The sequence below is a fragment of the Coprinopsis cinerea genome (assembly GCF_000182895.1).
Source record: "Coprinopsis cinerea okayama7#130 chromosome 1 map unlocalized cont3.1, whole genome shotgun sequence".
Classification (NCBI taxonomy): domain Eukaryota; kingdom Fungi; phylum Basidiomycota; class Agaricomycetes; order Agaricales; family Psathyrellaceae; genus Coprinopsis; species Coprinopsis cinerea.
Window position 1 is genome coordinate 214127 of NW_003307544.1, and position 27766 is coordinate 241892.

Below are 27766 nucleotides of genomic sequence, written 5' to 3' on the forward strand. Positions count from 1 at the left end.
ATCGTGGATCGTGATTCTGTTGTGAATTTGTAATGTAAATTCCCGCAACACTTGCAATGTACCGCTCGCAGCTTCCCTTCAACTCTCCTTCACACTCCAAAATCCAAAGCGAGCGTAAAAACCACATCCAGTCGATTGATGCAATCGAAGGGGGCCGTAGTTGCTTATGGAAAGATTCCCGCGCTACAGCGCTGTAACTTGGTACAACCACTCCATAAAGCCAATTATATGGCCAATTCAGTGCGAGACCCGCAACACGTTCTACGTATCAAACGAGTCTAGTTAGTAAGAGTCCACTTCACCGTTAGCTGAGACTATATTTTAGCTCCCAATCGCCTGGTACACCGATCCCGACAGTTGAAACAAATACCAATCAAGCGCCCTACTAGTACAACTGCCGGGCGCCAAATCCTAGTCTCCCGCATTCAACCTGACGAATGGTGCGTTACAGTGAAGTGCCGCCTCCAAGATTACCTTTGCCCAGTTTCTGAGGTGACGTTCCAGGAAGAGGAGACCAGTTTGTCGCTCTCATCGCCGCTCAGTCTCGATGAAAAGACGACATTTACAATGTACCAATTATGTCGCGAAGGGGAGTCAGGCTATGGTCAGAATTCAGGCGACGCGGTACTTTGGAACTTTTGTTTCTAAGTCAAAGTCTAGTCCACTTTGCAGAGTCGTCGTCGTTGTAGCTCGCTGTGGTCTGGGGGAAGGGGAAATAGAGAAGGACAATTCGCATTAATTCGAGGGTGTAAAATGATATAATCTCGTGCCCCATCTCTCCGATTGCCTGCTAAACGGTAGCTCGAGATCCAACACGAATAGATCCATCTCACGTGATATGTCGGGCGACGTGGATGAAGTAGGATATAGAACCAGATGGATAGCGCATATGACAGGCTATAATAAATACAGTGGCTGAAAGGGCGGTACCAGCAAGGGGAGTACGGCACATAACTACTTCTTCCCAGGACTGGGACTCCTGCTCCCAGGCTTACTCCCAGGAGCCGGACTAGCGCTCCTACTCCTTGGCGGACTAGGGCTCTTCCTCTTCGCCGCCGGACTCCCAGGATTATTCGCCTTCGCACACCAAATCTCCATCTCCTCCCTATTATACTCCACATACTCCCTCAACTCATCCATCTTCTCCTTCGCCTTCTTCTCCCCCTCCTTATCCTTCTTCTTCCTCGCGTCCTTGTACTTCTTGTTCCACGAATCATAGTCCTTTTTTGTCGCGTTGTACGCGTCAGTGAATTTCTTGCATTCGGCGGCGGCGTTGGGGTCGGCGCGGATCACGAGCACGTGGGAGATGTCGGAGGCGCGGACGTTGAGCCGCGCGAGGTCGCGTGCGGAGAGGACAAAGTCGTCGTCGTCGAACCCGCGAAGCTCGTAGTCATCGTCGAACCCGCGCAGCTCGTAGTCGTCGTAGAAATCCAGCGAGCGGGCGTCGTAATAGTCATAGTAGGGATCCCAGGCGACCACAGTGGAAGCCATGGTGAGAAGACCCGCGATGAGGGCAAGGCTGGGTTTCAGGGCGACCATATTGAAATCTGTGAAAACCACGAGTCAAGGTGCGCGCTAATAAGAGGGAAAACGCAGTATACTCACAGGTGTTGGCGTTGTTAATTAATAGTAGAGATTAAACGAGTGTGTGTTCTCGAGAGTCGGTCGGGGCTCGGTAAAACAGGTCAAGTAAGAGGGAGTGTGTGCTCGAAGGTGGTTTGTTGGTAAATGCTGTAGAATGTGGACGAGTGAGTGATTGTGTTCTGGGGGGATACGAGAGACTTACAGCTGTCCTTTTATACTCGTACTCCAAGCCGAACTCCCGTTCGCATCTCGTAACTTCACTTACCAATTCCTCTAGAGCCTGAGGCCGTGCTGCATCAGGTCGTCTCAATCAAGGTCAGAACTCAATGATTGTACCAACAGGGAAAACGGGCGAGTCGGGGACGGGGCCGTAACAATGTATCATGTCGATACATTCGTACCTATCAATGATGGCCCACTGGATGGTGTAGAATACTCATTGAATTCAATTGTCGTAAACCTCTTCTCTCATCCCGTTCCATCACTCTACTGTCGCTCAGAGTCTCTTCTCGCTACCGATTTTTCGCAACATGGATTAGCTTAGCATAGAATCAATGCCCGGGTACACCGAGCCCCACAGTTGAAACAACCGCCCGTTGCTGACCAATCAAGCGCTGTACGATTGCCGAGCGCCACTCAACGCATCATATTTCGCGCCATGGTCCATATCGTAATTACACGGCACCTCCGTTCATATTATCACTTGTGTTCGGCGCTTAGCTTCAAGATCCTCCAGTTGTCCGTGTAACCCGAGATGTACACCGCACGTCGGGCTGGCACGACTATGTCAGGAAGTTACGAAATTCAATTCGTCTCAATCAAGTTTGATCTGCTAGAAAGTGGAATACATTTCTAACGTGGAGGTGAAAGCTAACTTGAGATGTACCTGCCTGGGTACGCTCGCAACAGTGAAAGGTGGTGGTTCCCTATCGAACACTTCCAGGTTTGCGTCCTGAGTATTCACCTATTGAATCCGAGTCTCTCACTGTTTACCATTTCGAACCGACGGATTACATATATGTACGTCGGCACTCTTGCTTCACCTCAAACGCCGCCGTCGCGAGATTTGTATGCCCAAATTTCGGATCATAGCCTCGTACTCAGTACCATCCCACATTGACTGATCAGGAAGAGATAGACTCCGCGAGGCAGCAACCATCTTGAGTAAATAACGTACCGTCATGCGCACCACACATCGGCCAACCCCATCTTTCGGTCACCTTCTCGGATCGCCTGGAATAGAGCAAGAGTCGCACTATTTAGACAACAGGTTTCGAACCGCTTCACTACCTACATGCCCTTAGGGTGTCGAACGATCGATCAGGGCTTTCACTCGGCACGAATGACGAGGGGACGTGTATATGTCGAGTTGCTACAAGCATTCCCCTCGCCGTAGATTCCACGTGGCTGGTCGTTGAGGTGGTAGGTCGTAGATGGGACATGCGCTGTCAGAAATAGATAAAAATCGAATAGATAGTGCTGATACAAATTAAACAAACTGTGCTGAAGCTCGCAGGGTGGGAATAACAGGTAAAGGGAGTAATAGGTATATATGCTCGGTTACCCCCTACTTCCTCTTCCTGGGCGGACTGGGGCTCCTCTTCTTAGCCATCGGACTTCCAGGATTATTTGCCTTCGCACACCAAATCTCCATCTCCTCCCTATTATACTCCACATACTCCCTCAACTCATCCATCTTCTCCTTCGCCTTCTTCTCCCCCTCCTTATCCTTCTTCTTCCTCGCGTCCTTGTACTTCTTGTTCCACGAATCATAGTCCTTTTTTGTCGCGTTGTACGCGTCAGTGAATTTCTTGCATTCGGCGGCGGCGTTGGGGTCGGCGCGGATGACTAGGACATGGGAGATGTCGGAGGCACGGATGTCGAGCCGGGCGAGGTCACGAGCGGAGAGGACGAAGTCGTCGTCGTAGAACCCGCGGGCGTCATAGGTGTCGTAGAAGTCGAGTGAACGAGCGTCGAGATAGTCATCATAGGGATCCCAGGCGACCACGGTGGAAGCCATGGTGAGAATACCCGCGATGAGGGCAAGGCTGGACTTCAAAGCGACCATATTGCAATCTGTATAAATAACGAGTCAGGATGGGCACTACCCGTAGAAGGGAACGAGGTACTGACAATTGGTGTGTTGTCAATATATAACGGAAGAGATAGAACGAGTGTGTGTTCTCGCCGAGTGTTGGTTGTTAAATAGGCTGTTGAAAGAAAGGATTGGTTGGGATTTCTGAGGAAGGACTGTGCTTTCCTGCCTTGACCTTTATACCCAACTGCGAGACAAATAACTGTCAATAACTAGTCGCCTCGACGACTCCAAGAGCACGCCTTGTCTCGCATTTTCATCACTCCTGCCTAGCACAAAGTCCAAAGTTCATCTGCCGAAGCGACCGGAACGCCCGCATCACGTTTGATAGCTGTCCATCAAAAGGGGCAAAGATGCGCCACCAGTGAGCGCCTTGAATTCACGTCGTAAACCTCCGCGCCCATCATCCCTGAGTGTTTTAACGGATAGATTTAGAGAAAAGATCCAGACGGCTATCTTTCGAGTGGAGCCTCTCAATTTGCACACCGTCACCCTTTGGAACCTGCAGAACATGGTTTATCTCTGCACAGATCCAGGCAGCAGAACTCTCTCTCTCCAGTGATACAAGGGCTTAGTGCGTAAAACTCTCGCTTTGTATTGACTTGATAGATCCCAGATTGAGCCTTGAGCTCAATGTACCTTGCAGGATATGACAGTGGATCATCCAAATGTATCTTGAAAGCAAGTCCTTAGGATGGTGGCGGGGGCTAGCGCATCCCGCGCTATCGCTGGCGCCAACCTGAAACAACGACTTCTCCGGACGTCTCTCGTGTCGACGAAGCACATGGCGGGGTTGGATGTCTGCCATGGGGCCCGAAGCCAGCCAGCTCCTATCGGGACGGAACCGAGCTTAGCAAAACCTTGCATAGCGGAGCTGAGATCACGGGCGGGTGCCGGACGGATGGGAAAGTTCATTATGGAAATGTTACAGCTTCAAGGTACAAATCTGATCTGGTGGACCTCTGAATAGTCCTGGAATACAGTTTCCGGGTCTAAAGCAAAAGTAGCAAAGTTAGTGAACATGCGCATGTGGACGGTGTCAGGACCCACCCAGATACGCAGCGCGATGGCCCGTCACAATCATCCCTTCTCCCCGATGGTTTACTAAACCAGAGGAGATATTAGCCGCTGTGATCGCGATAGAAGAAAAATGAACATACGCTGGACTTTGCGTCCCTGTTTCAACCCATCCACAAACATTTCCTCAAACAACATCCTCGCTTGGTCCCTATAGCTCCTGCGCGTCTCAGGCTTCCAAGCATACTTGGACCCCTTCACGCTCGCCTCCGCACTATCCCATCTCTTCCTCTTCTCCGCCCTTCTTTTCTGCTGGATTGCCCCGTCAAGCGTTTCGTCGTCGCTTCGTCGGGGTTCAAAGAAGGCGCCGGGCATTCGTCTACGTCCTGTCCCCTGGTGATGACCATCACCATGCGGTGTCAGCTCGTCACCATCTTCTAGTAGTTGATCAGTCTCCCCTCCGAACTCTTCTTCGTCGTCTTCGCTGTCGTTCCTATCACGCCCCACCCCGTACTTCTGCAAAAGCTCCGTCGAGTACATTGCGTCCTCCTCTTCATCGGTATCAGGCGCTACCCCAGCATGTGGCAGAATTCCCCTCGCCCAATTGAGCCAGAGGCCAGTGTCGCTCATCTGCAGACACGAGACCTGTGAGAGCCGCTCGGGATCGTTGAAGAAAGGTGTCACTCGGTGGACTGTGAACTGCACGTGGCGTTGTGGAGGTGGGCGCTCAGATGACGAAGATGGACCGGGGTCGCGGTTCGTGTTGGAGACCGTAGAATCAGCCTCGCTGAGGAAGTAGGGAGTGATGACGAACAGTCCGCCCCTCTGAGATAGGAATCAGTCAACAGAATTTCACAGCATGCTTAACTTGATACTGACCGTCACGGCACTGATACGAGCATTCCCCTTACATCCATAGGCGAGATAGACGGACTCATTCCTTGGGTCTCCAAGTTGAAGCTCGAGTGCCACGTCATACAACCTCGCCTGCCTGTAGATGACGCGCTCGAAGAATGGGATATAGATGATCCTCGAGGAGGCCGTCAGGATCACTAGGTGTTGTTGGTTGGGTGAAATGTGCGCTACAGATGGTCATCAGATTAATGCGTCCATGGAAAGAGGAAACAACGCACCAGCGATGAACTTGTCCCAAACCCGCTTCCTCCTCTTTCCACCGAGTGTCGAGATCTTGACCCCGTCTCTACAGACATTCCCACTTTCGACCGGTTCCTCCGACTCTCGATACTTCCACACGACTTCCTGTCTGACCAGCTCGCTCTCCCGGTGCTCTCGGACACTGCTCGACTCCAGTTGGCCAACCCAGCGGCCGTACCGGTCTCGATTGGCGGGTAAACGAAGGGCGAGGTGTCCTGGTGCGATAGCGAACGGCTCGTCTTCCGATTCTTCGTCATTTGGTTCCCCGATGTTGCCCCGCTTGAAGACTCGGAGCTCGTCCTTGCCTACGATGAATACCCACCTCTTCCCAAGCTCGACGTAGCTGATGGTTCCGAGGGACTTGGGAGCATCGGTTGATAGAGAGAGCGGGTCGAATGTCTCGGTGCCCTGGCTATCTTCGCTGCGAGTGGGTGGATCCGAGAACAAAGCTGTCTCGTCGAAAAATCCTGAAGTAAACGGCGGGTACTGAGGGAAGACGTTGGTGTTCTCTTCGATGGTCGTGGACGAGGTGGATGCGATTTGACCAGGATCGACATTCATCGGTTTAGATGCATATTCCAGGGCGCGGTCGATGTGTTGTGACAGGTTGATGTCCTCGATGTCCAAATCCGACCTCGGACTCCCGTTGTCGTCATCCGCAGCCGCTATGTTGAACCCAGACAGTGAAATAGCGGGCGCAAATTCGAACTCTGGCTCTTCCTCTTCTTCATCCGAGTCTCCATTATCGTGATCAGTGATCAATGACGGGGAATCGTTCCACCAGCGCTCGCCATCGTAGCTTCCAGTGGGTACGTTCTTGGTTTCCCCATCCAATAGTACGTCCTGAATGTTCTCGACCACCTGGGCTCTCTTCCCCGTCCGTACATCCCAGATATAAGCACGGGTAGCTGAGGCAGAGAGGAGATAGGGGTAGACGAGTCGGTACGCTCGGGTATGATCTGGCACGTTGTTCCAGACAGGAACCGGGATAAGGAGATGGGGAACAAAGAGAGGCGGGGGCGGGGGCATCGTATGGGGTGTGATCATGGACCAGATTTGCTGCATCATGGACGCCACTGCGTTCTGACCCTCGTCGATTGCACAGTCCGCTGTTGGCGAGATCAGCTGTGATACGGCCCTAGACGAGGTTGCCTCACCTTCAATGTCCACAGGTGGAATAACCTGAAGCCTCCACACTTCCTTCTTGCCATCAAAGCGGTCAAAGACTATGTACCCGTTCTCGTACTCGAGATGGGCATACGGGCGGACGTAAACCTATCGCATATCAGAACAGACACAATCATTAAGAACAGGGAGACTAACCCTAGGCAGACTCCACAACGACCTTCCTGTTGAGATTTCAGAGACGACTATGCTCCCACCACGGGTGGTCGTGAGGAAGAAGCCCCTGGTTTCATCGACCTTGATACGATGGACGTCTTTTGGGACGCTGGACCACAAACCTTCTGCAGGTCCTGAGCGGTGATTTGGAGGTGGGTGATACCTCTTTACATCCGAGGGTAGTGTTCCAGCCCAGGAACGGTTAACTTCAACTCTTCTCTTGCCTAGAGAGTATCCATCAGGTCCTGAATCCAGCGAAAGCAGTAGCACCTACAGAAATCCTTCCAGGTTAACGCTTCCCCCTCCAAGCCTTTCAGACTTTGGCCTGAATAAAAAGTAGCGAGATTTTGAAGTTCGATCTTCGGATTGGCCAGTCCATGGAGCCAGGCTGCACGCTTGTAGATGCTCCTTTCGTTGTCCCCACTTCCCTCCTTGAAAAGTTGGTTCAAACCCCCGGAAACTTGCTGCACCGCGACGATTGATGGGATGGGCAGATAGGAGAGAATCTGAAACACCAGTTCGGGAGGTAAAGATGTGAAATTCGCCATTTTATGCCAGAAAACGGGTTCTGTAGTCCAGGTCTCTGCCGTTGTCGCTAGATGATCTGTGGTGATGGTCGCGGTTCAAGCAGGAAAAGTCCGTGCGTCATCTCTGACCCTTGGCTAAAACATCCGGAGAACCGTTTCTCACGGAATCGGGGGAAAGCGGGCCGCTGCGGGCGCCTAAATTGTCTTTTCGAAGAGCGTGAAGGAGCCCCTTTCTCGTCAGCGTCTCGAAAGGGATTGGCCCTGCACTTTGGGGTAAAGGCATAGGGCGCGACAAGAAAATAAACCGCAGGATCGCGAGTGTGAAATGCAAGACGTCGGCGGCCGGGATCGCCCGACTGAGCCAATGCGGGTATCATGTATGCCAATACGACGTGAGTTAAATGGATTTTCACCCATTTCACTAGAGCGAAAGTCTCGTGAATTAGTCCTACTAAGGTAGTTTTATTTGTTGGATATGCCTCGGCCCAAGGACTTTTGCATAAAACCTCCATCCCTCACTCGATGACCTCTGTGGTAACAGAGGCCTACGCAAGGAAAGAACCCATACTGTAGAATGTATATCTTCAAGAAACTGTGGTGTAAGCTCATTATCTCGCAGCTACGGGCGGCTAATTCCATCCGCGCTGCTTCGGTATAGCGCTTCCGTCGCTGATGGCTTTTGGCTATCATCAATTTCAGTGATAAGCGATAGTAAGTTTCGGTAACTCAACTCCCGAGCTGTAAAGAACGGGAGTTCTTCCCAGTCTAGCAGGTGCTCAACCATGACTGGCCCAATACAATATCACCGTAGAATGCCTTACTCCCAGAAGAACAACAACGTATAAAACGCCTTCTTGAGATGTTGAAACTCCAACGCGAAACCACCGACGTCGTCGCATCAAGAATCACGCACATCATCCTGATCACCGGCGATTCCGGTGCCCACAGTGGACATGAGCCCGCAGTACATCCACACAATACAGGCCCATTTGAGGGCGTTTTTCAGCGCCCAAAATACCTACTTATAACTCTCGACGCCGTTATGTGTTCGATTCTACCTTCCCTTTCGTCACCCTCAGCTATCGACGCGCCAAATGACACGCAGAGACCTCCTCTCCCTGCCATCCGATATCATCTATCGCATTGTACTCGAGCTGTATCTCGCTGAACCTTTGTCGGTTTTGCGCGAGTGTTCTCGAACATCGCGTTGTTGGTGGTTACAGTGCAGGCCTTTCCTCTTCGAGACGCTTACCATCACCAGTCGACAGACAGGGCATGGCAGCGGGCGTCTGCAGTCTCTCCTCTGGATGGTCGGTCTCCAGCACGATCACACTCCAATGGCGTTGCTACAGCGCCGACTTCAAGCCCTACTCGATATCCTGGATGGAAATCCCGGGATAGCACACTTTGTGCGCCGACTCCACTTGGCGTTTGATGATATCCCAGCATTGAACGCCAACGCGCACCTTCTCCTTGACCTTGTCCAAAGGTTTGACGGGATAAGGACCCTTGACATCGCGTTGAACGCTCGAAATCGGGATATCGGCAATCTCGAAGGAAATTGGGACGACACACCACTGAATACCCACGCGGAAGCCAGCATCCGCCACCTCTGTGCCCTCCCAACTCTGACCAAGCTCGCAATATCCGGTGGAAAGCTTCCCTTCGATATCTTCATCCACAACGCCCATCTTCAGTCGCTTAACCTCTTCCAAATTCATGAACGCTCGAAGGTAGAAACCGACTCGATCGAGCCATGCGACGCGTCCACGAGAGCTGCCAGGAAATATCCAGCACTCAAAGCCCTGACATTCGATGTGGACGATGACTTTTGGATTCACGATGGTTCACCATTGCTTTACAAACTCGTCCACCACCATCCCCAGTTATTCCGACACCTCACCACACTCAACCTCCCATTTTTCGTCTCGCTCGATAACCTCAAGGAAATCCTATCTCTCACCACAGAAACCCTCACCGACCTCCTCTATTCCTCCGTCCTCCCCGCCAAACCCAATCAAGCGATGGTGGATTTCAGCAACATGAAGAACCTCCGCTCCATTTTCCTGCTCTACAAACCTGATCGGAGCGTGCCATTCGCCTCTTACCACCCACATATCATGTCATCCGTATCCACCATCCCATGGAGACAGATGGAAAGCGCAACCTTCTTCCTCCACTCGAATTGCGTTGTTCGAAGGCACCCCAAAACACACCTCGAGCGGAATCCGACAGCCCACTTCCAGGCATTCGATTCGATGCTCGCGCCGTATACAGTCACAAATGGAGGAAGGCTATCGCATGTCGACTTGATGCTGGCACAGGAGCGATGTTTAGATCGATGTTGGCAACATGGGAGGATGGAACCGTACGTAGTGGAGAGCTTCGTTCCTCAACTTTACGAGCAGGCCGTATCAGATTCGAGACTGAAACTTAGATGTAACTTCCATGCGAGCTTGTTGACTATGTAGAGAATCCGACTTGAAACAATACACCCTTCGTGTTCAAGTTCTTCGTGCAGACAGCGAATGGCTGATGGGGCTCCATCGAGCGAATCAGCGCGGTGATACCATCGGGGGCGCTGGTCAAGCATCAACTGGAATCCAAGGCAGGGATCTTCATGCACTTTCGACATCCTTATGGAACTCCAGGAAGCCCTTCACGAGCACCTCCGGTTCGCCGAGCGCCCCGGAACTTGGTACCAACGGGGTTATCAAGACTACTTTAGCTACCTAGAACTATATTACCTCACGTTTCGTCCTGCGGGGGTTGGAATTGAACGACCAAGCCCGGGAGGCGTCAGGTTAAGGGAATGTAGTTTTCGCCGATGAATTCACCATGATACCAAGGCATAATCTGACAGAACAAATGATGAAAACATTCGAGAGACAACACCTAGTAGCTATGCAAATACAGGTTGCTGAGAGCGCCATGAAGTTGTCCTACACATACATACACCAATGGGTCAGTGGACAGAATTGGCATGACTATCTGCAACCATCCAAAAAACGACCCCTCCAAATTAGCATGCCTCTCCAGAGGATATCAACCTCACTTGGGTACTAGCACTCGAGCCACCAACCGGAGTACCATACTCCGTCCCTCCTCCACACCCCCCACCCGAATTGCAGCACGCATTAATAATCTGACGAGCAGCCCACCCAACAGTCGACCTCCTAAACGTCGTATCCCCACCGCTATACCCATGAACGCACAACCTAGCGCTTCCAGAGCTGACAATGACGATGGTATCGCGTTGGATGTTAATCGTCGACGGGTCCGAATGGAGTCCATTGGCCAGATTGGCGGCGTCCCCGGTGTTGATTCCGCCGCTACCGCCGCAGGTTGCGCGAGGGAAGAGAGTCACGTCGGTGTCGTCGTCCCCGTGAAGTGTGTCGAGGTATACGCGGCTTGAATTTAGAGGGACGTAGCTGTAGGCTATTTCGATGCGTGTAGGGCCGACATCATTTGGCTGGGGAGTCGGAGAAGCCAAAGATGACCCGGCCCAAAAAAGAGCAAAGAGAAGGCTGTGGATGTGCATCGGTCGTTGATTTGTAAAGAGCGTGCGCAGAAGGAGTGTAGTATCGCCAGGTACTGCTCGCCTTGAGTAGAGTATAGCTGGGTTCTAACAATTTCGTCGTGTAGGTACCCAGTCCTTATACCTCTTTCTGTGTGTTTTGATGGACGTCCGTGATGGGCGCATCCTCCGTTGATACAATTCGACATCAGCCATACAGACACCAATCTATGTGTGGCCTATCTATGTCTATATTCCCATAAACACTCCCAGTGGTTGTCTCTGTTTTTGCCCATGGGTACGCCCTTTACGCGAATGCGACACCACCATGTCATTGTCGGTGAGGCTAACGCAACTTCACCATTTTATTACTTATCAGTGTAAGGCCAAGGCTGCTGACGCCAATCCCAATAGTCAGAACAGATAAGAAGGGCTGCCAGGGAAGAATTCCCTTATCTCCATCGTCATTCCCGAAGCGCCGACTAAGGGGAAGTCAGATTAAGGTCCTGAAGTAAACCTGCGACCCCAGGCAACGTTTCGTAGATACCAACCGTGTTTCCATTCAATCCAGTCTTCCCCTCATCAACCAACCACCCAAACAACCCCTACATTTTGATCCCACCTGCACATCAGCGCCCACAGAGACGGGATGGTCGGATGGATTTGGGAGGTGTGCGCACACAAACTCGAAGGTCCCCGCCTCTCTTGGGATCATGCCAAGGTGTTGATTAGCGCCCAAATTCGATCGATTGATTGGCCAGCTGACGCCAAGCTCATCAATTCCACAAAATTGTAGATAGCCCGGGACAGAGACGTGAATCTGCCGCGGAGAGCGGTCGCTGGGATACGTGCTCTACGGATAGACGCCATGTATAATTATCTGAAATTACAATGGCCTGCAAGAAAGATTTACACGTTCTGAGGGTAGGCTAAAGTAACGACAGTGGTACAAATGGATATTACACATCCGAGGACGATACAACACGAAAGCAATGCGATGTAGCAAGCACAACATGAAAGCGAGGAGTCCAGTTGAAACGAGCGTACTAGTACAGTGACAGTGGTCTGCGATAGCAAAGTCCAACCGATGGGGTGTGGAGTTCAAACAAAATAAAGAGGAGAAACAGAAAGAGAGTAAACCAACTTGAGAAGACGAGGTCGGCGATAGCAATGAACCAACCTCCAAACGACCTTACGTCGCTTGACACTATTAAAATATAAAATAAGAAAAAAAGAAGGACTAACATTAAAACCAAGGGGGACACCTTCAAGCAACCTTCAGCGGCACACCCTCCTCCTTCAACCCAAACCAAACCGGCAATAGGCCCCACACCTCCTCTCTAGCCTTCCCCACGCTCGTCGCAAAATCAACCTTACAAGCATGACATATCCTCAACCCCGTCTGCCGCTGCCCATCAGAAAAATCCGTCCGACTCAACATCTCCGTCGCCTGCACCAACGTAAACAGCGGGTCCGCATCCCGCCCACACGCGATACCGCCCACAGACCGCAATATGTTGAGCATAATGAAGTAGAACGACTCAAGACAGTTCCGGGAGGGGTTCTCCTTCTCGTTCCGCGTCGCACAGTCGGGCGCTGGTGGCCGGTTCTCGAGTTCCTTGGCGACGAAATCGGAGACGTAGCGTTGCGCGGCCTCACGCCCTTTGAATGTGCGCACGAGCATGTCCTTGTTGAGTGTCGCGGGCCGTTCGCGGGAGGCTTCGATGGGCGTTTTCGAGGCTGCGACATCGAGGGCGACAGCGTGGTAGGTCGTGCCTGCCATGATCTTGCTGGGTCCGTAGCGGGATAGGTCGTAGAATGCGGAGGGGAGAAGGTGTTGGGCGCCGAGTTCGATGGCGAGCTCCATGAGAAGGATAGGGTGGCAGCAGACTTCGCGAGGGAGGTAGCGGCCTTTGTCGTCCAACGCTTCTCGCTCCCTGATATCCCACCCACTCAACGTCGTAGGCCAGTCCAATTCCAATCGGGCCAAACACCGTGTTCGGAGCGCTTCAACCAGGTACTTCGTCGATAACCGCAACACAGCCGATACACACGCAAAATCATTGGTCCTTGGAATTTTGAAATATCTAAAGCATTGGTTTAATCGTCCACAAACCCCACGGACCAAGGAGAGAAGGGATAGAGACGACTTACAACCCATCATACAAAGCTGACAAGAAATAGAACACGTCCGCTGGCCGGTCGTGCAGTTCGACCCAGCTACATCCATCGATGAGGTCCTGGTTGGATGCCGGTTGGGGGATCGAGAATAGGTCGCGGAAGACTTCGGATTGCCGTTCGAGTTGGCCTCGGTGCACTTTGAATGCCGCATTGCCTGCAAGGAGCACGATGTTGCCATCAAGGAACCAAAAATCGGAACGGATGAGGTTTTCCCAACCCGGCAGGGGAGAAAAGGAACCCATGGGCCGACGTGACTCTCAGGAAGAGGGGAGGAAAGTGGACATTGGGGAGGGTCTTAAGTTCGAAATTGACCGGGACCGTGAATTTCAATGGTTGAGGCCGGGCTGGCTGACGGGATGCAGGAATTTGGCTAACGATTACGCCACATGGCTTCGGCATTACCATGGCATTGTGGTTATATTTCGAACGAACCGGCGGGCAGGGTAGAGAAGATGCCGGTTACGGGGACCTGGAATGTGGCGAACGCCCGAACGATGATTCTGTCCCCGGGGAGCAGACGTAATGACTGCAAGGTAGTGCAGCCCGTCCACACATGCGGCCTTCAGCGATATCGTGAACCATGGTCGTCCCTACGGCTTGAACGACCGTAGCTGCTCGAGTGCCGAGAATCACTACGCCGCCTACGTCGATCATCGTCGTCGTCCCAACGCCGTTCATGCCGGAAGTCTCTCCTATGAGCAGCCTCCACCTCCTCCCTGTTGAACTGGTCCGAGTAGCCAGAACCGCCATACACAGTGCTGGGGGTGTCGTTGCCAGCCATCTCCCGCTTCTTGCGCTGAATCAGCTCCAGTGCCCGCTGGCGTTCGGATTTTTCTCGAGATATCCGTGCCTGGACTTCAGGAGGGCCCATTGACGTGGAAGAGCTGGAAGCAAGGGCCCTGGGAGGCTGCTGAGCTCGTCGAGAAGACGAAGGTGGTGCAGAACGAGATGCCAGTTGTTTGGTTATGGAAGTCAAAGGGTCATGAGCGGATTTACGGTACTCCTCTCGTTTCCTACACCCAGGATCAACAAAATACAGAACCAGAACAATAGTAAGACATACCGTTTGTCTTCAGGAAGTTCATCATCTTCCCCATCCTTCTTTCGACCTGAATACCAAGGTTTCAGGTCCTTTTCAGAAGGCGCCAGGGGTACGCCTTTCTCTGTCTCAGCCGTCGCTGGCTTCTTGGTAGAAGCCTTGATCATTGCTGCCATGGAGGCCTACAAACTTCGTTATTGGATTTTGTAGAAAGTCATGAAGCTGCCACGTACCTGTTCCAAGTCCTCGAAGAAATTGATATGGCCGTTGGTCGTCGGCAGCTGCGCGACAGACGACGACGCCGACGTCCCCGTTCTGAGCTGCGCCTCGAGCTCCTCGTCGTCTCTTTTCTTCCTCTTCTTGTCGGTAGCGATATCTGCTCGTTCTCTGAGCAGTTGGATACGCGCTTCGGCGTCCTAGAAGGCGTCAGAATCGTCGTTGTCACTATCATGAACGACGAACTCACCGCCAACAACATTCGACCCTCCTCTTTGGCCTCCTTGAGCCTAGCTTCCTCCTCATCGCGACGAACGCGATCGATATTGTCTCGTCGATACGGGTGGTAAGACTTGTGGTGAGCGATGTTGAGCTTGCCCATTGTCGTTGTCGTCGCTGTCGTCGTCGATGGTGGTGGTCAGAAGGCAAGCCGCAAGCGGTGGGGCCGCGGCGCCGGCCTTTCATGACTCTAACCTGAACCACCACCACGAATCGATTTGGGGCCCCAAAACCATGAATTTGACCTCATTGTGACAGCCAGAATCGCGAAACGACGATGGCAACGCTGCTGCCGTTCCACACGACGGTCCTGAATGCCATTCATGACCCAGCGACCAGCGATCTGCTGGTTTTGGCTCGAGGTTTGGGTCTTCGACGGGTTATCTGCACCCTTTTGAAGATTTATGACAACCCAAAGAACCTGGTTTTGCTCATAAATGCCTCCCCGGAGGAAGAAACCGCAATTGGGGAAGAACTTGGCCTCATGGGCTGCAGGCGACCGGGTCTGCGTGTCGTAGGCTACGAAACGGCCAAGAACCAGCGGTATGTAGGTCTACTTTATGGAAGAACAATCGTCTCACAGCCCACAGACAAGAGCTTTACAAGGGCGGTGGAATAATTGCGGTCACGTCGCGTATTCTCGTAGTTGACATGCTTCAGAACGATATTCCAATCGATTTGATATCTGGAATCTTTGTTCTGCACGCCGAGAAGTAAGACTTCCCATTTTACCTTGAAAATGAATCTCATCGCACACTAGAGTGACCCCATTGGTGCTAGAAGCCTTTGTGATTCGTCTCTACCGCGAAAAGAACAAGGAGGGGTTCGTGAAGGCGTTCACAGACCAGCCCGAGCACATTACCAGTGGAATGTCGCCCCTCAGGAACATAATGAAGGAGCTTCAAATCCGGAGGGTCCACATATTCCCCAGATTCCATGCAGATATCAAGAAATCTCTAGAACGACGCCGGGCAGATGTGATTGAGCTCGCTCAAGACATGTCGGGACCCATGGCTGAAATTCATGGGGCTATCATCCAGTGTATGAGCGCTACACTCGCCGACCTAAGGAGATCCAACACCAGCGTATGTCAGTTCTCAGCCTATTGGGCATGTCCTGACGATGCTCTCTAGATTGACCTGGACGACTTCAACGTCGAGAACGCGTACTTCCGACAGTTCGACATCATCGTCCGCAAGCAGCTGGATCCAGTGTGGCATAAGGTCGCACCACGCACCAAGCAGCTGGTCAATGACCTTGGCACTCTCCGACGACTGCTTTTGTAAGTCTACCTTCATTCGTTCATCTGAGGAGCCAGTGCCCTGCGGACCAAAGGTACTTTCCCGCTCTTATCGCTTCCCGTGAAGCACTGGGGCGCATAGTGCGAATGGGCGGCGTGGTCCGTTCCGAATGGTTGGGAGGGTGACGATCTCTCCATCGCTCCTGTTGGTCGCATCTCATTCATCCTCTCATCTCCATTGTCTACTTTTTCTGACACCCTATTTCATCAGCTACCTCCTCACCTACGACTCCCTCCAATTCCACGCTTACCTCGAGACACTGAAAGAAGCGAGCAACACAACAGCTTCCGGCGCAGCAAAGGTCAACCACTCACCATGGATGATGACCGACGCCGCCCACATCATCTTCGAAAACGCCCGTCGTCGCTGCTACACCTTCAGCGCTGCACCAATGTCTCGAAGCACATCAGCGAACAAACAGCCTGTCGTCATTGATCTGGTCGACGACGAGGATGCATGGGCGGCTTTGGATGAGATGGAGGGTAATACGCCCGCTCCTGTACCGTCAAAATCTAAAGGCAAGAAAGAACCTGTGGTGAAGAAGGAGAGGCCGGATTGGTTACCGGAGGGCCTTGACCCCGTCCTCGAGGAACTACCCAAGTGGGATTTACTCACTGAAATTCTTCAAGAAATTGAAGAGGAGATCGTAAGGCAGGAGTCGATGAAGAGGCCGATGGGTGCTCGTAAGTATCTTTCTTCGCGTTCTTCTGCCATTTGACTGACCATGGCCTTTAGCGATGATTGGGTCCAACACGGTCCTGGTGATGACCTCTTCGACGAGGACGAGCCAGCTCCTCACCGAGTTCCTTTCATCCGCCGACCTCGATGCGCCCAAGGGTCAGAAAGGGCGAGAAATGATGATGCAGAAGCTGAGGGTATACCTCTGGTGGAAGAACCAAAAGGCCAAGGAGAAGAACGAGGAGAAGAGCAAAGGCAGCGGTTCCGGGTATCGTAGCCCCGCCGCCTCGTCTTCCAGCACCACACAGTGAGTGTCTTCTGATTTATGACGCTTCGGGATTTGCTCAAAAGTGCCCTTAGGAGGGACAAGGGAATCAGCGAGGCCTTACAACGGAAAGACAAGGAAAAGGCCGAACGGAACCAGAGCCGACGTCGAGTACGAGGAGGAGCACCCGCAGCGTCACCGAGCGACAGGTCCAAGACACAAGGCACTCAGAAACCTGCCACCAACCCCAACGATATCGAGGAGTTGTACGCCTTCCTCCCCTCCCTCTCTATCTTGATCTCACCATCCTTCCTTCCAGCTGGTTGACTCAAATCGACACGAACGCTACGCCCCTCGATGCCCCCACAGCCGACACATCGTCCATGATCATCGACCTCGTCACCGCGGAATCAGCAGGCCTCTTCGAGCAAGAGTTCGACGAGCTCTACGGGCTCATTCCCCCAGAGCAGACTGTGCTCGTTCGAGCGTACTCGGATGACTCGGATGACCGTATGCTGGCCGAGGTGCAGCCCAAGTTCATCGTCATGTGTGAGCCGAACATGGAGTTCGTTAGGAGGGTCGAGGTGGGTATAATTATCTCCCTATTGAGAGCTCTGTGGCTGACGGTGGATACAGGTGTACCGAAGCTCCCATCCAGGCCTTGGTGTACGCGTCTACCACCTGGTCTATAGAAACTCGTGCGAAGAGCACAAGTACCTCGCAGCGATTAGGAAAGAGAAGGAATCGTTTGAGAGGATGATCAAGGAGAGAGCTGTGCGTTATCTCACTTGTATTATATTCTCTTCTCCTCTATAATCTGATCTATCCCTAGACAATGTTGATGCCGATTTACGAGGAACGACGGGGCGAGGCTGGGAGGAACGATGATGTCATCAAGACCATCAGTACGCGACTGGCTGGTGGACGACGGGAACTGAACCAAGAGCCTTCGAAGGTAAGAAATCCTGTATCGCTCTGGAATCCGTCTCATTAGTTTCCGTAGGTCATTGTTGATATGCGAGAATTCCGGTCGACCCTTCCTTCGCTCCTGCACGCTGCGAACATTCTTGTGATACCTGCGACCCTCACCGTTGGAGATTACATTCTGACACCCGAGATGTGTGTCGAGCGTAAGAGCTTGGCTGATCTCGTTTCGAGTTTCAACAACGGTCGGCTGTAGGTTCTCCTTTTTCTGGTCAACTGAGGTCTATCTGACCTCGAGTTTCAGGTACACACAATGCGAGCTGATGTCAGTACACTACAAGTACCCGATTCTGCTCATTGAGTTCGAAGAAGACAAAGCGTTTTCACTCGACGTGCGTGTACCTTCTGCTCCATGTAGTTAAAGCTAACCCCGTGCAGTTGATCACCGACATGAAATCCTACGCCAAACCCAGCGGCAAATATCCACCCAAGAAGAACGCCGACCCGACCTCAGACTCTCCTTACACCCCAGTCTCTGTGCAATCCAAGCTCGTATTGCTCACCCTCTCTTTCCCACGTCTCAAGATCATCTGGTCCTCCTCTCCCTTCGCCACATGCGACATCTTCACCGACCTCAAGAAGAACTTTGCAGAGCCTGACCCGACTAAGGCAGTGGCCGTGGGGGCGGAGGAGGATCCAGAGGCGGGGAAAGGGGTGAACACGGCCGCGGAGGAGTTGGTGAGGTGCCTGCCAGGTGTGACGGCGAAGAATGTGAAGTGGGTGATGGCGCGGGTGAGGAATGTCAGGGAGCTTTGTGAGATGAGTTTGGAGGACGTCCAGGAGCTGTTGGGTGCGGAACCTGGCAAGGCGTGCTACGAGTTCATGCACAAGGGGGATCGGAAGAAGAATTAAGGAATTAAGGGTTTGATATTTTAATGGGGTATTACATGATTAAGCTATGTTAGGTTGGAGGGTGATAATGCTAATTATTTAAAGTAAGACGTCCAGGAAGCCGCGTACACAAGTCGCAGCACCCATCTCTGCTTGACGCCCGTCTTCCTCGGTGAAGATCCTGTAGCTTTAAAGAGCGTCTCAGCATACTGTCCAACAGGGATGATACTCCAGCACTCACTCAACCTTGGCAACATTGCGCAACACGTTCCACTTTCCATCCACCTCTTTATTCAGGGCAAGTTCTGCGACAACCGAAATTCGATACATCGAATTCCAACAGAACATGCCTTCCACAAGCCTGGTTTCAGGCCCGTCCTGGTTGTAGAACCGTTCCATCAATCTGAGAGCCCTTGTTTCCATCGCTTGGCAGTGCCAAAACACAAGTTCGTCGCGCGTAGACTCTAGGCGCTCCTTGATGGATATCGTCCTCCTCTTTGGACGAGGAATGGGGTTGTCGACAAAGTCGAGAAGGGTGATCGTCCTCGGAGAGGAGTTCTGTATGTCGGAGAAGTAGAAGTCGTTGATGGCGGAAGTCATCACTGCGAGGTGGAAAGATCGCGTGAAGGGGGTGTAGCGGATCTGGTTGCGGCAGCGATCTGCCCGTTGGGTTTGAAAGACGGGGCAGTGAGAAGATGTAGGGATGTCACTCACCGAGATAGCTTTGGCGCATCGATTTGCATTCGCGTCGGTGTCGTTCTTTCCAATCTGTCGTCTGGCATTCGACGGTGCAATACACAACGGAATGGCACCCTGAACAGACTTGGGGCTTGGTATTGCGCCGATTGTCTCCTGTGCAGAACTATAATAGGTCAATTCACAGTTCATGAGCAAAGAGGAGTATCCACTTACGAGGTCATTATCGCATAAATCCAGCTCAGTCCCGGTGGAGAACGACTCGAGAAGGGCGCATCTTTGATCGATCCCCTTGACGAAATGCTTCCAATAGTTGTTCGTACTGATAGGCGTGAACCCTTTCCGGCGCTTAATCTCTTCGGGAAAGGGGCAAGGGAGCATCCCGATGGCGTGTTTGAAATGGGGAAGGCACTGCGGGTAGAAGGAAAATGCTCCCCATGCACGAAGGACCGCGTTGAAGCCTAGAGCTTCGCATCCCTTGGGGCCGTTGCTCAGCATCCCAGGTATGATGGGCAACATGATCCCTTCCTTGAGAGCGTCCGACACGCCTCTCAAGGGATTCACGCCCGGCTCGTACGCGATTCTGAAGACCTGAACCGCCATCGGCGAGTACCGTATAGCCGGGTATCCGGAGAATGAAGCCATGCTCGCCAGCGTATGCGTCATCTCGCGGATAAACCCCAGTCGACGAAGTTGTTTGTGAATACTCGGGACGTCCGTCAAGAAAGGGAGGAGGAGGTATATTTGGTACCCGTTTTCCCAATCAATTTCGCCTAGTTGGTGGTGACGCTGGCATAGTTGAACGAGTCGGGCGATTCGATGAACGTAGGCTGCGCAGAAGACTTTGAGGGAGGCGTGCGAGGTGAGGACGACGTCGAGGTATTTGTTCCAGGCTTCCCGGTTGGCGGGGAACTTGGAGAACAGGAGGAAGATAGCACAGGGTCTCTCGAGGTCGAAGTGAAAGAAGGGAAGCTGGTCCCTGTCTCTCCGGCGCGTCGTGAATGCTTTGAGAGATATCTCAATGACGGCCGGGGAGAAGAGGATGAGTTGCTCAAAGGTGGGGTCAAGCACCAGGAGCTCAACGATGTTCCTGCATGACATGTCAAGAGCAGGACCGAGAGAAGAATCGTCGAAGTTCTCGATGGCGTAAGAGGCGAGGCGGTGAATCCACGAGACAATGCGGTCGAGTTCTTCGTTCAATTTGGCAATCGCTTTCTCCCTGAAAGATCCTTTCTTGGACTGGTAGTGCCTGACATGCGCGTGAAGACAGTCCAGGAGCAGCTCCCATCCGGTTTCGAACATCTTGGAAGCGTCCTTGACGTGGAAGACGGAGAGAAAAGTGCCAAATGCCGATAACGTGTAGTTCTCCCGGGCTACGTAGTCTACTAGCTTCTGGAGGGACGATAGATCGCCGTGTTTGGCGCCCTCAAGAATCTACACGATTGAGTGAGGACCAAACTCTCTTGACGCAGGTTTGACTTGAACGTACCATAGGGGCGAGTCTACCCATGTGCACAGAGACCCACGCAGCGAACTTGAATGAGTTCTGGTGAGGGGAGAAACAGTTTGGGGTCCATCTGAACTTTGAAGCAGCAACGTGATGAAGTAGTCTAAGTGGCAGCGTAATCAAGGGTCCAATAAAGCAAGATTTCGGATGATGCCGCGCTAATTGATGATTGGGAGCCGAACTCGAAATTCAGCATGTATTCAGGAACAAGGCACCACATACGGGGCAGGAATAGGGATATTCATTCTGGAGTTCCTTGTGCCTTCGTTGCTCTACACATTTATTTAACCAGGGGCAGGTCTGAGGACTAGTATTCTCGGGACAAGCAGAGCGCTTGACCGTAAGCGCCCACCACTACCCTATTCGAGCGAACCCTTCTTTTGGTAGATAGGCTATAGGTCATCTGCCCAGCTCGCGACAGTGATGGAAAGTTGGATGGTGAGAAGACTCTCACGCACTAGAACAACGTGAGCAGAACGTCGACTGCTTCGTCTGCCTTCTATGTTTTCAATCACTCTTCTCCATCTGTCGGGGATCTTATCACTGTATCTGGCACAGAGAATGTGGAGACCGGGCGTTCAAGAGGGTTAGGTTGATCCTAGGACATTGTCGATGATATGCCTATAAGACCAGGAGTCACCTTGATCATAGGCTCTACTGGTACTAGGACATCCCATGTCGTCGACAGCATCTCCAGCAACGGCAGGCCCGCCCCCTCCAGGCGTTCCAACAGAGGAACAACGGGCAAACGTCAACTACATAACTTTGGCTTCGTTCGTCCTCGTCACTTGGGAGATCGTTCTCCACTCGCCCTTGGACCTCAAGTACCTCCGGATGAAGGATGCCTGGAAGAGCCCTGTGATTTGGGCATACTTTCTGCAACGCTACGGCGCTTGGATCGTGATCATGGCGCAAGTGAACATCCTCCTCGGAACGCCTGGAAATTGCTATGCCTTCGGAAAGGTGGCTTTGACATTCGGGGGCGCTGTGGTCCTGCCGTCGGTCTCTCTCATCTATCTGTACCGAGTGTAAGTCCTACGAGATCCATCAAGTAATCAAGTAGGGCACCAAAGCTAACAGTATCCTAGCCTTGCAATCTGGGATAGGAGCATCTCCGTGAAGTATACACTATTCGTCCTTTGGGTGCTGTGTCTAGGGGCGTCCCTCACCGCTCCGTTCTCTCAGAAGGCAGCAAACATCCCAACTGGAGGGTGCACCATCGTTCGGAGCGAAAAGTGGGCCCCGTAGGTGATACTCGTCTGTGGTAACAGATCGACTCTCACTCTTACATTTAGAATCTCCTTTATCGCCAACGCCGGGTATGATACTGTCATATTCATATTGACAGTTTACAGACTTGGTGAGAGATATGCTCTAACATGGAACCATCCGCGGCTCTAACACTCATCTGCCCATTATTAGTCCTGAACCGCCACCAGCACAAGAGCTTCGACTCGCCGATTCAAGCGACATTTCTTCGCGATGGTGTCCTCTACTTTTTCATTGCGGTCGTCATAGGAATTGTCGACATTGCCTTCTTGATGGGAGTGAAGAACCCCGTCGTTTCCTCCACAATCATCCCTCTCCACATCGCGCTCACCTCGATCATGACCACCCGACTCGTGGCCAACGTTCTCCACGTAGTCGGAGAAGGATCGTCAGCCCAGTACAAGGCATCCGCGATGTCCTCAAAAAGTGCCATATTCATTGGCAGTGGAGTTGGTACCGATCACTTTGACAGGAGTGTTGCAGATGGAGGAGGATTGCGTACTGAATCGCGACCTGAGAAGAGGATCGTGGGGAGCCAGACGTATGCGATTCCTATGCAATTAACAAGTTCAGGGGCCCGGGGAGCCGGGTCAAATGTCTAATGGTCGTAACTTGTAACTGGGCCTCGAGATGGTGAAATCACTATTAAGTACCTTTAAGACATTGAAAGTTCCAATGAAAACAGAATTTCGTACCACGGGATTACTGATTCCTAAATCTGGCGTACTATCCGTTTGCATTCAGCTCGGATCCGTGTGTCCGTGAGGGATAGGTCGTAAAGCTGCGGTATGAGAGCTTCGTGAGGAGCCCGCTTCGCGTTCCCGCACTGCCGTTTGCATCTCGCCTGATGCACCCAAATCTCTACATCCCGCAGCCGCCCCTGTCGTCCCAGCGCATAAGGCGCTAACAGTGAATCGATGGCGTTCGGATATTGAACGTCGTTGGACGATATGTGCCAACTGTCCATGTTCCTGCACGACATGGACAGCTCGAGTCGGATAGTTTCCAAGGTATGGAATGGGAGGTTCGAAAGCGTCCTTGATATGTAGGGATAGAAAGAGGGGAAGGCGCTGGTTGTGCTGCCCTGGTAGGTGACCGAGAGCGAGCGGAGGTTCTCTAGGTGACCAAACCGAAGATCTCGGCCCCCGTGCGCGCCTATGGTTACAACGAGATGGGTGAGGGAAGCTGCGACGACATCCAGCAGCGATTTCAGGTCGGGAGGTGACATGGGGATTGGGACTACCAGGTGCGTAAGCATCCGGAAAAACCGGGTGTGGTGTCGAGTGAAGAGAGGGACTAAATGGGCGACGCCGGACGAATCGATGGAGTGATCGTCGACATTCAATGTGAGAGCCTTCAATGGAGCGTACGTGGTCATGGAAGGATCCATAGTTAGGTTAGAAATCGGGTCAACGACTTGAGAGTTGGCTTGGATGTCTGACAGCGTGAGTGAGCGAAGTGCTGGACTGTGGAGAAAGATGCTGAATGGGAGCTTTCCCCCTGTGATGGACAGCCTCTCCAAAGTCGGAAGAGAACACAGGTGCCGGATGGCTTCTTCAGCCTTCTGCTGTAAAGGTGTGGGATCCCAGAATCCGATAGAGTCGTTGCGCCGTGTGTTCAACCTGACATCAAGCGTGGCGACCCCATCGAGTTTCTGGATAAGCTCCAGAAAATAATGGGCGCTAGCATTGACAGGCTGTAGAGTAGGAAAGACAATGGAGACGTGTCGAACGAAGCGAGGAATATCCGGATCGCTTTCGACCATCTTCAGTAAACCTGTAAGTCGTCGTTCGAGGTGGTGCTCCGGGCCAGGCTTCGGTTCCTGTGGACGTCGGTGGCTCCACAAGGATGCGATACTTTTATCCCCCTTCGGCCTTTGGTATTGCATCGAGCTTATCGCGAGATGAGAGAAGAGAAAACGCCTCGCTTGCTGGTACCAGGTGTGCGATACTAGCGAGCAGTTCTCCAAGTCCTTGCGAGAATGACTCTCAGAAACCTTTTGCAGGATCTGGGAGATAATCTCCGGAGGAATATCCAACGCTTGTGCGCTCCCTTTACCTTTCCGGCGGAACATGATGGTGCAAAGCAGAAATTGGATCTGACAGGCGCCTGACCGTGCCGTTCTCTTCAAAGGCCAAGGCGCCAAGGCTTCCTCAAATTTAAGCGCCGTCCGATTTAATTTTATCTCCGCTCATCCTTGCAGTTGGGGGGGGGGGGTAGGCTCGCTACCAGCCGGTACACACGTGACCACATCAGGGTCAACTCCGTGTACCGGCTGGGAGTCACCAAGCCCATTTTGGCGTGTCACGCTTGTCACACTCTGACTTAGCGAAAACTCGATGAAAACGCGCGCGCGGTTAATTAGCCTATGGTACACTACGGTAATTTCCTCCTCACTCCACCCTTCCTCCTCGCCATCTGTAGTATCGTATAGTTGAAAATTATCAGAACCATCGCCTGAATGACTGTAACTGTCAGAATGTGAATGGTCACGCTCGGGAGTCGGGCTCTCGCACACCCACAACCTCACCTCCAGCCCGGGCCATCCCATCCACCCCCTCCAGTCCAAGGATGGCACACAGGCCATTGGCTGATATACTATGTTCCTCCCCCTCCTCCCCACATGATATACCCTTAGCCCTATCCTTTCTATTATCCCCGGCCACCTCCAAACGGACATGTCCCTTCCTCCTCGTCCCCTACCTCGTTTACACCCCCGGCAAACCCAAGTCGAAATTGTTGAGAAAATTGTATTTTTTAGAGTAGTGTTCAATCGATTTATTTACTCGAACTAATGCTATAGACAATGGCTCTGAAGATATGAATTTTGGAGTGAATTTGAGGACCGAGGAAGGAGGGAGGAGTGTCGTCGAGCGAAATTTCGCTAAGTCGATGTCACGCTCGGGGGGTCCCTGCTAAAGGTGCCTTGGTTGTCCCAGTCGTTACGCTGCGCTCCACTTGTTTGTGCTGGCCATCAACCGGCATCGACCAAATACGGTACAAACATAACACAAACAGAGTGGGGCAAGGCGTAACGACTGGTCGCGAGTCTAGGGGGGGGGGGGGTAGGCTCAACTAAGCCACTGCGTGGACTGTCCGCCCTTGGTCTTGTGTCGAGACTACAGGAGGTGTGCATCTAAGTCAAGTCGATCCAGAGTTTTTTTTGGTGCATGGAAGTAGGTGTCTACCGTCTACAGAGGCGATTCAAGGGCAGTAAGAGTACCTGACTACAGATTCCCGTCCCGGCGAAGAAGACGTGAGGTGTCTTTGCATAGAGTCCAACATCAGGCCGTACGGCGTGTGGGCAACCCACACTATCACTATCATCTGAGGAGGCGATGGGCGATTGAGGCATATCTCGCCAGCGGGCGCCAGTCGATACCTGGTTTACCGTTTCTCCCTTTGGTTAGGTATCTGTTGACCAAGGGTGAGCTAATAGCAATAGCGGTGAAGAAGGCAACTTACGGAGTAAGGCGAGGCTCATGCGGGGGTTCCGGAATGCCTCTCTGCCGGCGAAGCGGGCAGTAAGGCATCGGTGGGGGGACATATTTCATCCCCAATTTTGCACTGGTAAGAGGCACGTCAGCCATCAGCGTCATACGAACAACTCCCGTACTTACAGCCTTTCAGCTTTGAGCTCTCGACGTTCTATGAAGCCATCGTGGTAATCCAGAACCTGAGATTGAAGGATGTGGCGAATCAGAAAGGGCCGGTTTTCATACTTGACCTCTTGCAGTAAACGCATGCACTCCGGAATGGGCAACTTTTCCTTTGTGACTGGATCTTCAACAACCAAATTTCCCTCATGGCCGACGCTATAAAGGAACAGGTAGCTGAGGAAAACCTTCAGTCTGGAGCGGAATATTTGGTGAAGGTAGGGGAGAGGTGGTTCGTAAAACGTGTCAACGAGACTATCGAGGAACGCGGCAAGCGTAGGATAGCGAATAGGAGACGACTCCGGGTCTGGAGGGTCTGGGTTCAGACAGGTGCGCGATGAGTCTGCAAGGTCAAAGTGGAAGGTGGATGCGGCGTGCACCAGGACTTGATCAGGTTCCTGTAATTAGGAATTAGTTGTCGATTCCTGAAACTGACAAAACACTCTTACATGGCCCTTCGCCTCACTATTGTTTAGAAGCAGAGACGTTTCTCCAAATTTGAATGCTGGCGGGCGCTCCTGATTGTAAAGCTTGTAGTCCAGCCATATCTCGTCTTTAGAGCCATCGACGATAGAATAGGGTCGTCTATGGCAGATTTCTTGTGCCGCGACGTGAACTTTGTCGTCCGGAACGAGTATCTGGAAATCGAACAACTCGGTAGGGACCCGGTGGACGAAGGAAAGCGCATCTTCTGCCCAAACAACACTGGGAATTTGGGAAGCAACGAGTGCCCTTGCTGGGCCGGGCCTAATCTTCCCTGTTGCTCTGGTGGTCCGCTGGGACTCGTCTCGTAGAAATGAATACCCATTGAAGCACGGATGCATGGAGAGAAGTTATTTCAGCCAATCCTAGGTGAACACCGAGCCGGGCAAGTGTAAAGGTAGGCGCTGGTGAGCTGTGGGCTTTGAAAGTGATCACGTTGCTAGTCTGAGCCGCAACCCGGATCACCCTGTACATACACTCCGCTCGGCCGGGCCCCTCGTCTCTTCCTTGTTTTGCCTTGCTGAGGGGCGAGCAATTGGCGCTGTGGTCAAGAGGTAACTAGACGGGAAAATGTTTGTGGTCGCCCCGAGTGAACTTGCATGATTTGACGAGACCAATCTCCTCGCGTTCGGTGCTCTATCGAGTCCAATTATGATGTGCGATCCAAGCATATCTCTCCATCGCGCCATTCAATGTCCTACTACCATTACTCCCTTGTTGCAGCATGGTCTGCATGAGGCGAGTACTCTGCCGTGGCCTTGGGAATAGGGTGGGTTTCTGCAAGGGTAAAATGGATAGGTAATCTACCACTATGGACCCAACATCGGTTTGTTTTTCACGTACCATCCGTGATAAGTTCCAGAATTCACGTAGCATCCGCTACTTCTGTGTTATCTCAAAAATACGTGACTTGGGAGGCCCAGCAGCTTCCATGAGTCGTCCGTGAGCAAGAACTCACGGATTTTGGAAATAACGGAAACAACCTGGATCATCCGCCCACTATCCGTTACACTGTTAAGTCCTCAACACCGAAGTCGACATCCGTTAACCGTTCGTTTACGAAAAACGTTTTTATTTCAAAGTACAGGGATGCTAATAAACCTGGCGATATGGTGCAAATGGTACAGGGAGGGGCCGCCGGGCCG

General features: G+C 52.3%; 12 protein-coding genes across 12 annotated transcripts; 3 read left to right on the forward strand and 9 right to left on the reverse strand.

Annotated features, from left to right (window-relative positions):
* Positions 1-954: 954 nt before the first annotated feature.
* On the reverse strand, positions 955-1539 carry CC1G_02785 (hypothetical protein; the record flags this gene model as incomplete). The annotated part of the gene is made up of 1 exon (XM_001828152.1): positions 955-1539. One exon carries the CDS (start codon positions 1537-1539, stop codon positions 955-957), a length of 585 nt encoding a protein of 194 aa, XP_001828204.1.
* Positions 1540-3151: 1612 nt separating this feature from the next.
* Positions 3152-3604, reverse strand: CC1G_02786 (hypothetical protein; the record flags this gene model as incomplete). Its single annotated transcript, XM_001828153.2, has 1 exon — positions 3152-3604. The coding sequence occupies one exon, from the start codon at positions 3602-3604 to the stop codon at positions 3152-3154; it is 453 nt and encodes a 150-aa protein (XP_001828205.2).
* A 1008-nt stretch (positions 3605-4612) lies between these two features.
* On the reverse strand, positions 4613-7740 carry CC1G_02787 (hypothetical protein; the record flags this gene model as incomplete). Its single annotated transcript, XM_001828154.1, has 8 exons — positions 4613-4671; positions 4730-4783; positions 4840-5521; positions 5576-5778; positions 5830-6960; positions 7009-7126; positions 7175-7416; positions 7467-7740. 8 exons carry the CDS (start codon positions 7738-7740, stop codon positions 4613-4615), a joined length of 2763 nt encoding a protein of 920 aa, XP_001828206.1.
* A 1316-nt stretch (positions 7741-9056) lies between these two features.
* Positions 9057-10455, forward strand: CC1G_02788 (hypothetical protein; the record flags this gene model as incomplete). Its single annotated transcript, XM_001828155.2, has 2 exons — positions 9057-10186; positions 10245-10455. The coding sequence occupies 2 exons, from the start codon at positions 9057-9059 to the stop codon at positions 10453-10455; spliced, it is 1341 nt and encodes a 446-aa protein (XP_001828207.2).
* A 286-nt stretch (positions 10456-10741) lies between these two features.
* On the reverse strand, positions 10742-11260 carry CC1G_13559 (hypothetical protein; the record flags this gene model as incomplete). Its single annotated transcript, XM_002911985.1, has 1 exon — positions 10742-11260. The coding sequence occupies one exon, from the start codon at positions 11258-11260 to the stop codon at positions 10742-10744; it is 519 nt and encodes a 172-aa protein (XP_002912031.1).
* Positions 11261-12503: 1243 nt separating this feature from the next.
* On the reverse strand, positions 12504-13659 carry CC1G_13560 (hypothetical protein; the record flags this gene model as incomplete). Its single annotated transcript, XM_002911986.1, has 2 exons — positions 12504-13323; positions 13391-13659. 2 exons carry the CDS (start codon positions 13657-13659, stop codon positions 12504-12506), a joined length of 1089 nt encoding a protein of 362 aa, XP_002912032.1.
* Positions 13660-13979: 320 nt separating this feature from the next.
* Positions 13980-15054, reverse strand: CC1G_13561 (hypothetical protein; the record flags this gene model as incomplete). The annotated part of the gene is made up of 4 exons (XM_002911987.1): positions 13980-14430; positions 14481-14638; positions 14690-14872; positions 14923-15054. The coding sequence occupies 4 exons, from the start codon at positions 15052-15054 to the stop codon at positions 13980-13982; spliced, it is 924 nt and encodes a 307-aa protein (XP_002912033.1).
* A 174-nt stretch (positions 15055-15228) lies between these two features.
* CC1G_02791 (hypothetical protein) lies at positions 15229-19031 on the forward strand (the record flags this gene model as incomplete). Its single annotated transcript, XM_001828158.2, has 13 exons — positions 15229-15494; positions 15542-15664; positions 15712-16036; positions 16085-16233; positions 16463-16935; positions 16988-17237; positions 17291-17461; positions 17515-17779; positions 17832-17969; positions 18028-18150; positions 18199-18314; positions 18424-18511; positions 18558-19031. 13 exons carry the CDS (start codon positions 15229-15231, stop codon positions 19029-19031), a joined length of 2961 nt encoding a protein of 986 aa, XP_001828210.2.
* A 78-nt stretch (positions 19032-19109) lies between these two features.
* Positions 19110-21216, reverse strand: CC1G_02792 (hypothetical protein; the record flags this gene model as incomplete). The annotated part of the gene is made up of 4 exons (XM_001828159.2): positions 19110-19191; positions 19252-19862; positions 19923-21140; positions 21196-21216. 4 exons carry the CDS (start codon positions 21214-21216, stop codon positions 19110-19112), a joined length of 1932 nt encoding a protein of 643 aa, XP_001828211.2.
* A 672-nt stretch (positions 21217-21888) lies between these two features.
* Positions 21889-23084, forward strand: CC1G_02793 (hypothetical protein; the record flags this gene model as incomplete). The annotated part of the gene is made up of 4 exons (XM_001828160.1): positions 21889-22241; positions 22302-22457; positions 22509-22573; positions 22636-23084. The coding sequence occupies 4 exons, from the start codon at positions 21889-21891 to the stop codon at positions 23082-23084; spliced, it is 1023 nt and encodes a 340-aa protein (XP_001828212.1).
* Positions 23085-23194: 110 nt separating this feature from the next.
* On the reverse strand, positions 23195-24556 carry CC1G_02794 (hypothetical protein; the record flags this gene model as incomplete). The annotated part of the gene is made up of 1 exon (XM_001828161.1): positions 23195-24556. The coding sequence occupies one exon, from the start codon at positions 24554-24556 to the stop codon at positions 23195-23197; it is 1362 nt and encodes a 453-aa protein (XP_001828213.1).
* A 1249-nt stretch (positions 24557-25805) lies between these two features.
* Positions 25806-26962, reverse strand: CC1G_02795 (hypothetical protein; the record flags this gene model as incomplete). The annotated part of the gene is made up of 4 exons (XM_001828162.1): positions 25806-25896; positions 25948-26049; positions 26103-26536; positions 26588-26962. 4 exons carry the CDS (start codon positions 26960-26962, stop codon positions 25806-25808), a joined length of 1002 nt encoding a protein of 333 aa, XP_001828214.1.
* Positions 26963-27766: the final 804 nt, after the last annotated feature.